At 48.9% G+C, this 12,880-nt stretch overlaps 1 protein-coding gene across 2 annotated transcripts in view; it reads left to right on the top strand.

Moving 5' to 3' along the window:
• GFOD1 (glucose-fructose oxidoreductase domain containing 1) overlaps positions 1 to 8,500 on the top strand; it is a 100,861-nt gene extending 92,361 nt beyond the window's left edge. For both annotated transcript variants that reach the window (XM_032861586.1, XM_032861587.1), the window contains exon 2: positions 7,209 to 8,500. In XM_032861586.1, coding sequence (XP_032717477.1) covers positions 7,209 to 8,128 — 920 coding nt within the window. In that variant the 3' untranslated portion in view covers positions 8,129 to 8,500. The remainder of the gene's footprint in view (positions 1 to 7,208) is intronic.
• The last annotated feature ends 4,380 nt before the right edge of the window (positions 8,501 to 12,880 follow it).

Raw genomic sequence — 12,880 nt, 5'->3', positions numbered from 1 at the left:
AGCTTCTGACAAAGAGCAGCCTTACACTGGGCGCTTTCACCCTCCAGAATTTTCCCAATGATCTCATTTTCTCCCCTGCATCAGCTCCATGATAGAGGTGAGAAGGTCTTAGTCCCACCATTTTAGGGACAAGGCAGCTCTCACTTTATTTGCTGACAAGGGGTTCTCACCTGAAAAATGAAGTTTGTTCCAGCCCAAGGTGCTGTAAGGGGCAGGCAACATTTTCCCATCTTCCCTTCTAAGTTTCTTGGTTGGCTAAAAATTAAATGGACGTAAGACAGAGTAACGGGAGAAGAGCAAATTTCTTGCATATGGGAGCCCCTATAGAAACATGAGACCCCCTGGCACGCAGGTCGTTGAGGGTTATAGATCATAACTGAGCTAAGGAGAGGGCACAAGGTCTGGGGCTTCAAGGGGGAGGACGAAGACATTTCACAGGAAGATGAAAGAGGACAAATGTTCGATAAACCAGTATTTGCCAGGGCCATGCAGATAAGTCTTTCTGCTATAAAAAGTCATCTCTGGTAATAGCTCTCTCTTCCTGGTACAGCCCCTCTAGCTAAATTCTTTCAGGCAGTCAAGGGGGAGGTAAAAATCTCTTCTTGAGTATCATTGTCTTCAGTCTTGAAATAATCCACATGCCAAAGCGGTACATTCTGGGGGGGGACGTATTCGGCTCCTCTCCATCCCCAAAAGACCAGCTTCGACCTTTTGTCTTCATACAAAAGGAGAGGTGGTCTGCAGTGGAGGTGGGCTGTGAAGACTTCCTCACGTGCCAGGCCGGCGCCGATGTATTCTCTGCCACCCACCCAGAGTCACAGTGCTCTCTGCCTTGACAAATGTGGCAGGATTCCAAGGCATCCATTTCTGGGTGCAGGGGCAGATCCCTCAGAGGAGAGAGCTAAGCACAGGGTGATGCTTTAATGGCTCAGATCACTTCCCGGGGGGAAGCAGCAGCAGGGTGACCGCTTCCACCGCAGCCCCAAATGCCTGGCAAGCTCCCGCCTTTCCCCTGCACCATCGTGAGCACCGGTGGGTCGAACCAGAGCTTGGGAAGCATTTTGGGGCTTGACAAAACATACAGCACTCTTTCTTCCTCAGCCATGTAGCATTCTTTTCTGCTTTTCATTCTGCACGGCCCGTGTATTAGGAGTGAAATTGAAGCCGTCTGTTTCAAGTCCTCGATTATCTTGATCCCCCCGTGGCAGGTTTTTTAAAGAGGGTTGGGGGCGCCAGAGCTGTGGATCTTTCGCCTTAGAAGGAGGATGCCACCGCTTGCCACAAGACAGTATCAACTCCTAAGGGAGCATGTTTGGTCTTTGGGTAAAGTCCTCCCATGAGTGAGAACACACACTGTCTCCTCTCAGAGTCTGCAGAGCAGAGATCAGGGTACTGCTCTCCCCTCGTGGTTTCTCATTAGCAATCGGCCATGGCTGTTTGGGGGCAGGCAGGGCTCTCCCAGGGTTCTCTCCCTGAGAAACAGAGGCTTTCAGCTCTTGTCGCCCTGATGGTATCTATTTACCTTCCTGCCGAAGTCATGTCCGTAGGGAGGAGCGCAGGATTTGGCCCCCACTTGTTATTTTCTTTTCAGCCAAAACAGAGAAAGGCTGTTCTCTAAAGAGCCTATTCTAGCCCTTTCCCAGGGGTAGCAAGAAAAGCACTGTGCTAAGACACCTGAAAATCACAAAGACACCGAAGAGCCTGGTATTTTCTGGACAGCCCGACCGAAGCCCAGGCTGGCGGAGGCAATTTGGAAGGCAGGTATTGAACTGCTTTCTTTGGAAGAAATCTCGGCCACGGAACCGTGGCACCTGATGCACCCGGGATTGTTGGGTGTGTGAAACCTATACCCAGACAATCTAAGTTCCCTTTACACTGCTTGTGGTTTTAGGTGAGGGGATGCTCTGTGCCACACTCATGTACTTACATATACACACACACACACTCACACTGTGATGACTAGAAGTCTACAATCTGAACTGAATTCCTTTAAGCACAGACTTTCCGCTATAAGATGAATAAAGTCTGAGGATTGTATATAAAGTGTTTACAGCTGATAACATTGTATCGTGTAATTGAAATCTGCTAAGAGGGTAGAACCTAAATGTTCTCTTACACACAAAAAAAGATAAGCAAGAGAGGTTAATTAAACAGAGGGTGGAAATAACTTCACAATGCATACGTAAGCCAGATAGCCATGGTGTACACCTTAAGTATCTTTCAACTTTAGGGGCGCCTGCGTGGCTCAGTGGGTTAAGTGCCCAACTTCTGGTTTCAGCTCAGGTCATGATCTCAGGGTTGTGGGATCGATCCCCAGGTCAGGCTCTGTGCTCAGTAGGGAGTCTGCTTGAGATTCTCTCTCTCCCTCGGCCCCTGCCTTCCTAAAATAAATGAGTAAAATCTTTTTTAAAAATAAAGATCTTACAATTTTATATGCCAATTATACCTCAGTAAAACTGAAATAAAACAAAAATCAGAAAACCAAATAAGCAAACAATAAAAAAAAAAAGAATTCTATTTCTTTAGCCTAAGCCCTTTGTTCTTGTTAAATGGCTAAGGATTTGGAGCTTCAGGTTCTGGGCATTTTGGTGGGGATAAGCTGGGAAAGAGGACCTGAGGATGTTGGGGAGCTCCAGAGGGTGCTTAGTAGAAACCCCACCAAACGGGGAGGGGTTAAGGTAAAAGTATCCAGAAGAGAGAGAAAAGGAATTTGCTCCACAAATCAGTGAAGGGTCTATTAGCTCTGCATTTTGGATTTCTTTTAAAACTGGAAGTGTTATCTCGTTTTTAACATAAAGCCTTCAAGAAATTATTGTATGGGGCGCCTGGCTCACTTGGTAGAGCATGGGACTCTTGGATCTGGGGGTTGTGGGCTCGAGCCCCATCTTGGGCACAGAGCCTACTTAAAAAATAAAAATACATACATACATACTTTAAAAAGAAGAAGTTACTGTACAGTATATGATGGAGAGGCCTGCTCCTTGGAACCTGAGGGAACTGTACCGGGGCTTGAGGTGTGGGTATAGTTTTGTGTGTATGTTTGAATTGCATCTTCTGAAGAGAGTCCATAGCTTTGAAGTCCTGAGGAATTGGAACCAGAAGACGTAGCAACATAGCCTGAGCCTCTGAAGCATTCACAACTGAGGGTCAGTGGAGCTCTCACCAGCCCGCTGGGGCAGGGGGTGCTGGGACAGGTCCGCTGGCTCTTGCACCTGCCTGCCACCCTAGACCTTGGAGGGCCCTTGGCCATCATGTCAGCATGATCCTTCAAAGGTCTTCATGTCTCCTTCGGGTTTAAGACAGGAAAGCTACGGTGCACCTGGGGTGGCTCTGTCAGTTGAGCATCTGACTTCAACTGGAATCATGAACTTGGGAGTCCTGGGATCGAGCCCCCCATCAGGCTCCCCGCTTGGCGCAGTGTCTGCTTGTCCCTGCCCCTCTGCCCCTCCTCCCAGCTCATGCATGCTCTCTCTCCCTCTCGAATAAATAAATACAGTCTTTTTTTTTTTTAAGATTTATTTATTTATTTATTTGACAGACAGAAATCACAAGTAGGCAGAGAGGCAGAGGGGTGGGGGGCGAAGCAGTCTTCCTACTGAGCAGAGAGCCCGATGCAGGCCTCGATCCCAGGACCCTGAGATCATGACCTGAGCCGAAGGCAGAGGCTTTAACCCACTGAGCCACCCAGGCGCCCAAATAAATACAGCATTTAAAAGAAAGAAGAAAAGCGAACATTTTTTCTGACCATAAAAGGAGAAACTTAGAAAATACAGAAGAGCCTAGTGAAGAAAATACAAATCAGTCATAATCCTACGAATGAATTAACCATTATAAACATTTTGAGGTGTTCCCTTCCAGATTTTCTCTTCTTCTTTTGTATGTTTAAGAGACAGTACAGATCATAGTATGTCTATGAATAGAGCCCCTTTTCACGTAACATGACATCATAACCCTCTCGCCTGCCATCAGAAAGTCTCCATTAGCATCACGTTCAGCAGCTCCACAATTATCCCATTATGCGGCTTCCGTACCATTCTTCTGTCATTGGGCATTTGCATTGTTCCAAGCTTTTTGTTTTAATAAATAATTCAGTGAGAAGCCTCTTTGGGCAACAAGCCATGCTTACATTTTAGCTTCTTTCTTTCTGGTAGATTCCTAGAGGTCTCCTTTGTGCTTTGTAGGTATGGCGAGTTGAGACGCTGCTGACACCCCTCTGGGAAGTGTGGATATTGCTAAAGACGGTGGGCCGTGAGGTGGGGCGAGGCCACGATGTCCACTGGGTACCGTGGGCACAGCGGAGGCTTAAGAAATGAGAGCCAGGCTTTGTCTTTGAGGACTTCATCATGTAGCGTGAAGCCACAACATATTTAAATAGCCTAGCGGAAGATAGACTTTATCTCAGGACGTCAGGGGAGCCATGCGTGAGTGTCAGAAAGGGAGAGGCATTTTTGTGTCTGTTCGTAGTGTATTTTCTGGAGAAGGAATTTTCCACAGAATCGTTTCATCTATGCTGCTGCAAGAAATTACCCATTTAGTGATGGCTTTGGGTGTGTGGATGGGAAGTCAATTAATTTCCCCTGTTTTTTCTTTGGCTATTTTATGTTTTTTTTTAAATTTAATTTTATTTATTTATTTGACAGAGAGAGATCACAAGTAGGCAGAGAGGCAGGCAGAGAGAGAGGAGGAAGCAGGCTCCCTGCTGAGCAGAGAGCCCGATGCGGGGCTCGATCCCAGGACCCTGAGATCATGACCTGAGCCGAAGGCAGAGGATGAACCCACCGAGCCACCCAGGTGCCCCTATGGGTTTTTTTTTTTTTTATGATAGAAAAAAGGCATGTGGGTGGCTCAGTCGGTTAAGCCTCAGACTTCAGGCTCAGGTCCTGATCTCAGGGTCCTGGGATCGAGCCCTGTGTCAGGCTCCTTGCTCAGCGGGTAATGTGCTTGTCCTTCCCTTCCCCTCACCCACGCTTGTGCTCTCGCTCTCTCAAATAAAAAAATAAAATAAAAAATTGGGAGTATAATAGAAAAATAAGAAACTTTTACTCATGTGCCATTAAGATGACAGAAAGAGTGTACTGAGAAGATGACAGGCAGGGTCCTGGTTTGGGGATACCTTGAGGTAGGGTATAGGAGAGGCCACAGCCCATACCCAGCAGGTGCGAGGCATACTTTGGCATCATTAGTCACCTGTCCCTGCAATGACCTACCAATCCGTTTACATATAAATCTGCTCCTGCTAGCGTGAGCTGCTGTTACATGAGCCTAATGCCTTCGGGATCGTGTTATCAGAACACTGTGTTTCACAAGCTCGTGGCACATTTGGTAACATAAACCAAAGCTTCCTCGTCCCTCTCCCAGAGCCTTAGTCCTCAGCTGGTTGCTAAGAGTTAAAGGAGCTTCTTACTGATCGTTCATGGTCACCAGAAAAACCAGCCAGCTCTGCCAACATGGAAAAGGCAAGGAGATGTGGTCATCGTGAGGCTTCCAGGCCTTTCATTCAGGGCCAGAATTAAATGTGTGTGTGGAAATTGACAACCAACAATCGTATTTATTTTCTACAGTCTGTTCTGGCTATGTCTATTGTTTGGCTAGTTCTTCCACCAGGAAAATGAGAGCCACGGGGCAGACCGTGGCCTTGTCCAGGCACTTCCCCTGGACAGACACCCACAGTTGCAGGACCCCCACAGAACCCGATGTCAGCTTAGCTTATTGTGAGATTTCCTGGGTTCTCTCAAGTTGAATGCCCACAGCATGGGATGGGAGTGCGTGTCTCATTGCTCTATCTCCCTTGGGTATCTCCCCCGTCAGTGGCTGGAGTGGACAGGTTCCCAGTAGAGGGTCCAAGTGCTAAGCGTGACTCGACAAGAGAGACCAGCCACAGGGAGGGACACGTGGCCTGACTCAGAAGCTCTCCAAGTATTTCCACCTAGCAATCTTTAATCTGACTTACTAACAAAATCTGTGTGATATGACTTACTAACAAAGTCTGTGTAATTCTATTATTATTAATATTATTGATATTATCATTATTAAGTTCCACTTGGCTATCTCTACAGGTTCAGCTGAGTTGTTTTTCTTCCCTCACTCTTGGCTTCTACAGAATAAATCCCTCTCATTGCCTGTCACTCTTCTTTCCTTTGATCCTTTGTTTTCTCCAGGCCCAGAATCACTTAGTCTCCCAAAGGGCTTGAATCTACCTGTAATTTATGCACCCAGTACAGTCATCACATAAGCCTAATTGTTATTTGGCCTCAGCTGCATTGGCCAAAAGCATCAAACCCCACCATGAGCCAGATGGAGGTCTGGGAGGAACCAGCCGTTGCCCACCTCTCAGAAACAGGGGATACCCACTCTTCCCCAAGAGTGCAAAAACAGTAAACAAAAGTATCTCTGACCACTGCCAGCCCTAATCCATAATGCAAAATAAACAAGCAGGATAATACTCAAAATATAATCCTTTGTTTGTGGTTGTAGGGGAGAGAGCTAAAAGCTTAGACCTCGGAGGATATCATTAAGAAATTCTTCCTCATATTTAACCAGACTGGCCTTGGCTATGACTTAGGCTTGCCTATTCTGGTTCTATCCAGACAGAGACACTCTTCTCTTTCCTATATAGGGTATTTCTAATAGTACATTTTTAATACGTTATGTTTTATATATAAAATAAAGCTATAAAACATCTCATATGGAAGATAATTTTAACAAAACATTTTATATGTAAAAAGATGATATTGTATACCTCAATAGAACTTACATTTTATATTTAAATTTTAAATTATCAGTATTTTACAAGTAAAATATACTTGTGTATGAAATGTTATAGACTTATAGACATGAAACATGAAACGAAGCGTTTTCTATTATATACTGGCAAGCATTTAAAAACCTCTCCAAAATACAGGCTCTTTAAATATATTACAATGAGTCAGTATTTAGATCCGTGGTTTCATGCTAAAGTAATTCCACTGAAATATGAAGATAATTATGTATAGGTTGTATTATAAATGTAATATAGATGGTGTAACTTTTGCCTAAGTAACCAGTGCCACAAAATAGCCTGGGTCGTAAGGGGGACCCTCGCATCAGGCCTGGTCGGCCCCGAGAATTAGCGCCCGCGGGCCGCCGCGCCCCCGCCCGCTGCGCACGCCGCGCCCCCGCCCGCTGCTCACCCCGCGCGCTCACGGCCTGTCTTCTCCTCCCGCCCGCAGGCATCGGCAAGAACGTCATCTGCGACCGCACGGCCACGCCGCTGGACGCCTTCCGCATGATGTCGGCCGCGCACTACTACCCCAAGCTCATGAGCATCATGGGCAACGTGCTGCGCTTCCTGCCGGCCTTCGTGCGCATGAAGCAGCTCATCGAGGAGGGCTACGTGGGCGAGCTGCTGGTGTGCGAGGTGCAGGTGCACAGCGGCAGCCTGCTGGGCAAGAAGTACAACTGGAGCTGCGACGACCTGATGGGCGGCGGCGGCCTGCACTCGGTGGGCACCTACATCATCGACCTGCTCACCTTCCTCACCGGCCAGAAGGCCGTCAAGGTCCACGGGCTGCTCAAGACCTTCGTGAAGCAGACCGACCACATCAAGGGCATCCGCCAGATCACCAGCGACGACTTCTGCACCTTCCAGATGGTGCTGGAGGGCGGCGTGTGCTGCACCGTCACCCTCAACTTCAATGTGCCCGGCGAGTTCAAGCAGGACGTGACCGTGGTGGGCTCGGCCGGGCGCCTGCTGGCGGCGGGCACGGACCTGTACGGGCAGCGCAACAGCGCGGCGGAGCAGGAGCTGCTGCTGCAGGACGCCACGCCGGTCAGCAACTCCCTGCTGCCCGAGAAGGCCTTCAGCGACATCCCGGCGCCCTACCTGCGCGGCACCATCAAGATGATGCAGGCCGTGCGCCAGGCCTTCCAGGACCAGGACGACCGGCGCACGTGGGACGGGCGGCCGCTCACCATGGCCGCCACCTTCGATGACTGCCTGTACGCCCTGTGCGTGGTGGACACCATCAAGCGGTCCAGCCAGACGGGCGAGTGGCAGAACATTGCCATCATGACAGAGGAGCCCGAGCTGAGCCCCGCCTACCTGATCAGCGAGGCCATGCGCCGCAGCCGGATGTCCCTGTACTGTTAGCCCAGGACTGGGGACCTAGGCGGACGCAGGTCTTGGGCGTGGAGCCCGGAGTGGAGGAAGGAAGGCGAGGGGCGGGGGCAGAGGCGGCCTCGAGGTGTGCAGGGCGGGAAGGTGGCGGGGGTCAGTGTGAGTAAGTGGCATTGGGAGGGGTGAACCCCCAGCCCGGGTGAGGGGCACCGAAGAAGACTGATGGCGGGCTGAGCCAATAGTGGCCGGGAGTATTAGGGGCGTGGGGTGTGGGGGCTGCTATTCCTGACATCATGCCTGCCGGGCCTTCGCATAAAGGGGGAGGAGGCTTAGCAGCTTCCGTTGCCCTTGACCATGAGAAGCAGAGAGGGGGTGCTTTCCTCCTCTGCTCATCCACCCCTTCACCTTGGCGAGCCACATGCTCCTGCCATCCAGTGGCAAGGTCAGCCCCAGCGGGATTCCATCCCCCTCCCAAACCCCGTCTGTCTGCAGAAGCCTGTTAGTCTGGGGAGAAGTAGGGGTGCAGAGGGCTAATGAGAACGTTCAAAATTCCAGGAAGCCACTTAAAATGTCTGGAGGAAAGAGCACTTGGTAGCAAAGCCAACAGTGATCTTGATTGATTGGTGTTGCTCATAGGAAGCAGAAGGGAGTGTCTTCCTAATTGGTTCATTGCCCTTGGCCTGGCCTGAGATGGGGTAAGGGAGGGCCAGGAACAGCAAGTGAGCCAGAAGGAGAGTACCAGAGCACACAGGGCCTGGAGACAGAGGAGGCAAAGAATACAATAGCCCTGTGGGTTTGTCAACAATTAGAAAATTGCAAGGAGCCACCTTATACCGCTACTTTGGCTGTGGTGGAACTGAGTGTAGGGGGATATGCTACTGAAATGTCCTTCCACGGGGCTCTCTGGCAGGGTCAAAGGCACGGCAGGAGTGGGTTTGACCACAGACTCCCATCCTGGGGCCTCTGGGGTTGCAGTGGTTTCACCCAGCTTTGTGGATTCAAAAGGGAAGACTTCAGTTCCACACAGATAATAATCTTCCCTGGGTTGGAAAATAGTCAAGGCTATTTTCCTTAGCTTTGACCTTTGCTTTCAAGATGCTGACACAGGCAAGTTTTTGAATCGGTATTAAAAAAAAGACCAAACAGGAACATAATGCTCAGTGTTTCTAAAACAGGGTTTTAGAGCCCTCAGGGGTGTATCTTCAGGTAGGACTGTGAAGGTTCATGTTGGAAAAGAAATGTATTCTTCCTTCCCTTGGTCTCTGTTTCTCTCTCGTCTTGTTACTCTCTGCTTCCAGAGCTTTTACTGGAAATGGTAGACGGCTTGGAGTGGGTAGTCCCAAAGGGAACAACTGAAGTTACACAGACACATGCACACGCACACACACACACGCACACACACTCAACACCACCACCAAATGTCGCTGAAACCATGCTTAAAAATTCAGACCTTTCTCGAAAGAAACACCCCATGGGGGAGTCATCTTATCTTAATTTTTCATCCCCCGTTGGACACTTGTCAGGGCTTGGATGCGGAGGCCATTACTTGCAAATCTACGTGGCTTTTGTTTACAGGTCTAAGAAATCCAACAGTTGTCTCTGGCACAGAGCTGAGGTGTAGACATCTCTTCAGAGGACTGGTGGTAGAACTGGAAGGGAGTTTAAGGGGCCGTGAGGACCATCCACTCCCATCCCAGGCTCCAAGGAGGCAGAATCTGAAAATGAACAGAGTAGTCCCTTGTATCCTCTATCCTCCTCCCAGGGTCTATACACTGTATCACCCCGGCTGCCCGTGAGTGCAGGGTGGGCGTGTCCAAATGTGTTGGTCATTTTCCAGCACGGAGGAGGAAGGATTGCCTTCCTGGAAGGAGTCACCCTGCTTCCCGGGCCCGACTGCAACCGGGGCCCAACTGCAACCTGGCTGGGTTAGTCAGCTGACACTCTCTGGGGTACATGGCGGTCCCTGACATCACGACTTTGTGATGAGCATGCCAGCTTTTGCAGCTGTCAGTTCAGAGCTAGAGATTTAATAGCACAAACGAGTCCCAGTAATAGTTCGAGCAGAGGGCCATGTGGTAGACTGTTGGAGTTCAAGTTCTCCTAAATTGCCCTCTGGATAAATAACTTTTGTAGGCACTGAGTGGAAAGAATTTTTTTTTTTCTATCTAACCAGAAAGGCTGTGATTAAGAACAAAGGGAGAAGAAACTAGATGACTCTATGGGTCTCATTTTCCTAAGTCATTTCTAATGTAAGAAGAGCTATTCCAAGGGTTTCAATTTTATGTTTCTGTATTTAACCAAAAGACTTGGGAAGTGTTTTTTGTGTGTGTGTGTGTGTGTGTGTGTGTGTGTGTGTGTGTGTGTGGTTTTGTTTTTGTCCCCCCCCCCCAAAGTCTTCTGAGTTCTGTGATAAATATTCAGTGTCTAAAACAAAAAATTCTCATTTGGGGCTAGGGTATATAGAAAGAAAATATATATTCTTTAAAAGAAGCATGAAAAATATTTTAGTAAGTACTCACATTTTATCTACTGAAATGCATGTAGTTGAAGGAAGGAGAGGAAGAAAAGACCTAAGTAGTTCATTTTTAAATACAAAAATTCTAGGAAATGAATTTATGATCCTTCTTTCGTGCTCCTTTTTGCCCCTGTGTTACCATTTGCAAAAGCCGTGATTAGGAGCCACAATGGGAAGCTGAGAAGTCAGGCATTCGCCTAAGCCTCCCTCCTAGCATGCTCAGGGGACTGGGTACCATCAGCCGGCTGTCACGCAGCATGAGGCTCCAGCAGCAATCCAGCCCCTTTCTGCTCTGATGATGGTGTTTCAAAGATCCCTTGTAAGGCAGGCACCATTATAGGGTCTTCACGTTTAGTCCCTGTTGCTTGATTTCTTCCCATCATTGTGTGGATGCCTCTGGCCTTGGAAATATGGGCTCAGTCTCCTGGCTGCCTGTGCTACTGGTTGAGAGAGGATGGGGGTCAGTGGTCCTTACCTGGTATTCACAAGTGTTTGGAATGCTCTGGGCTTACTTGGAAAACTTGGATTCTCTTGAGTGTTCTTGAGTCCATGACCACTGTCTGCTCTTGTGTGACTTCTCTCAATGGAAGGGACAGTGCCAGGTGCCACATATGCTCCCTCCCTGCCTGGTGGCAAATACCTGTGTGTCCGCTGTATCTGAACTCTAGGGACAGTCTTTGCTGACTCTGCCCTAAGACAAGCTTCTCCCAGACTCCTTCTCCATCGGCAGAGAGCCATCCAAGCTCGTTCTGTGCGCCATCTCTCCATCATCTCCTGTGTGCAGGGTATTTTAGGTAAATTATCTCATTGAATCCCCCCCAAACCCCCTGTGGTATTGGGCGTTGTTCTCCCCACGATACACACGAGAAAATCGAGGCTCTTATGAGAAGAGTAGCTTACCCACAATCACACAAGCATTAAGCAGAAGTGGGGTCCCCTGGATCCAAAACCTTTCTTCTCCAAACCACACTGCCTCCCAAGAAGAAAGGTTGGTACTTCTCCTGTTCTTGCCAGGCAGCGAGCGCTCCTCGTTGAGCATGAGGGGGGCTCCTCTCATGTCCTGTGGAGACTCCCGTCACTCAGGCTGAAGGTGACCTGCACGGGGCTCCCCCCAACGGCTGTCCACACCCACCCTGGGGAGCAGGATGCCACCTTTGACATTGTGCCAGAAGGTTCCTTACAGAGCTGCAAATAGAAGCAGTCGATTTTTCTTCCCCTTCCAAAATGGAACTGGCACTTTGCTTCTTTTAAAATCGACTTTGTAAGTTGATTCTGATTGGAGGTGATGCGGCAAACCGCAGAGTTGGGCCCTTTCAGGACATTGTTGGCCCGCTATTAGAGGTGGCCTTGGATTTTGCTCTGGGTGGTCTAATAATAGGAAAATGTCTTCTCAGGGAGTGGGGCTTCTAGAGTTCGTTTGTGACTCTGATTTATCTGGCCATTGTATTCATACCTCTACACTCTCGACTCTTCCTCTTGTCTCCTAGCCCAGCTGTGGAGTTTGAGCTGGGTCATAAGGTTGGTCTCGGATGGCATCGCTTTTCTTCCAGTGGGAGTGGGGGGAGATTTAAGCATGCTGGGGGGGGGGACATCATGGGGAGGAAGCAGCCTGGTGACATCCAAAGGGACCGCAGAGCCCCCTATCTTTACATCCTTTATTTTATTAGCCCAAAGAGGTTAAGTGATGGCAGAGGTCACACTGCTTCCTAGAGGTAGAACCAGGACTCGAAGCCCCACTTGCCAAGTCCCACCTCACCACACACGGCACCCTCAGAGCTCTCCGATGGGGACAGAGAGGCAGAGAGGTTCAGGAACCTGTCTGAGGTCCTATGAGTAGTTGGAAGAGTTGAGATTAGGACTCAGACCTGCAAACAACCATATTCCCTGAGCTACTGTGGCTGAATCCATTTTTTTTTAACAACTTAGTTATGTCTTGAATATACTCAGAAACTAGCTGTTTTAAATTCCCCATTGTGACTGTCACGTGAACAGTTATCTGTAGTTTGTATTATATTTGGCAAGGATGGGGGACACATGTCTTGATGTCCCCTCTTTGGGATTTCCTGGGGCCAGCTCTGCTAAGGTAGCCCCCCTGCCCTGCCCACTCCTCTCTGGGATACATATCCAGCCCTTGGTGGCCTAGGATACGTGCTTCACCTGCTGCCTCCTTCCTTTGGCCATCAAAGCCCTGAAGTTTCCAGAGCATGACAGTGAGGAGCTCATTAAAAAGAATCTATCAGAGCCCCACATTTCAGGTTTCTTTTGGGGAC

This window comes from Lontra canadensis, unplaced genomic scaffold (genome assembly GCF_010015895.1).
Source record: "Lontra canadensis isolate GAN:19392208 unplaced genomic scaffold, GSC_riverotter_1.0 scaffold21, whole genome shotgun sequence".
In the NCBI taxonomy this organism is placed as follows: Eukaryota; Metazoa; Chordata; class Mammalia; order Carnivora; family Mustelidae; genus Lontra; species Lontra canadensis.
This window is presented reverse-complemented; position numbering and strand designations above follow the sequence as displayed.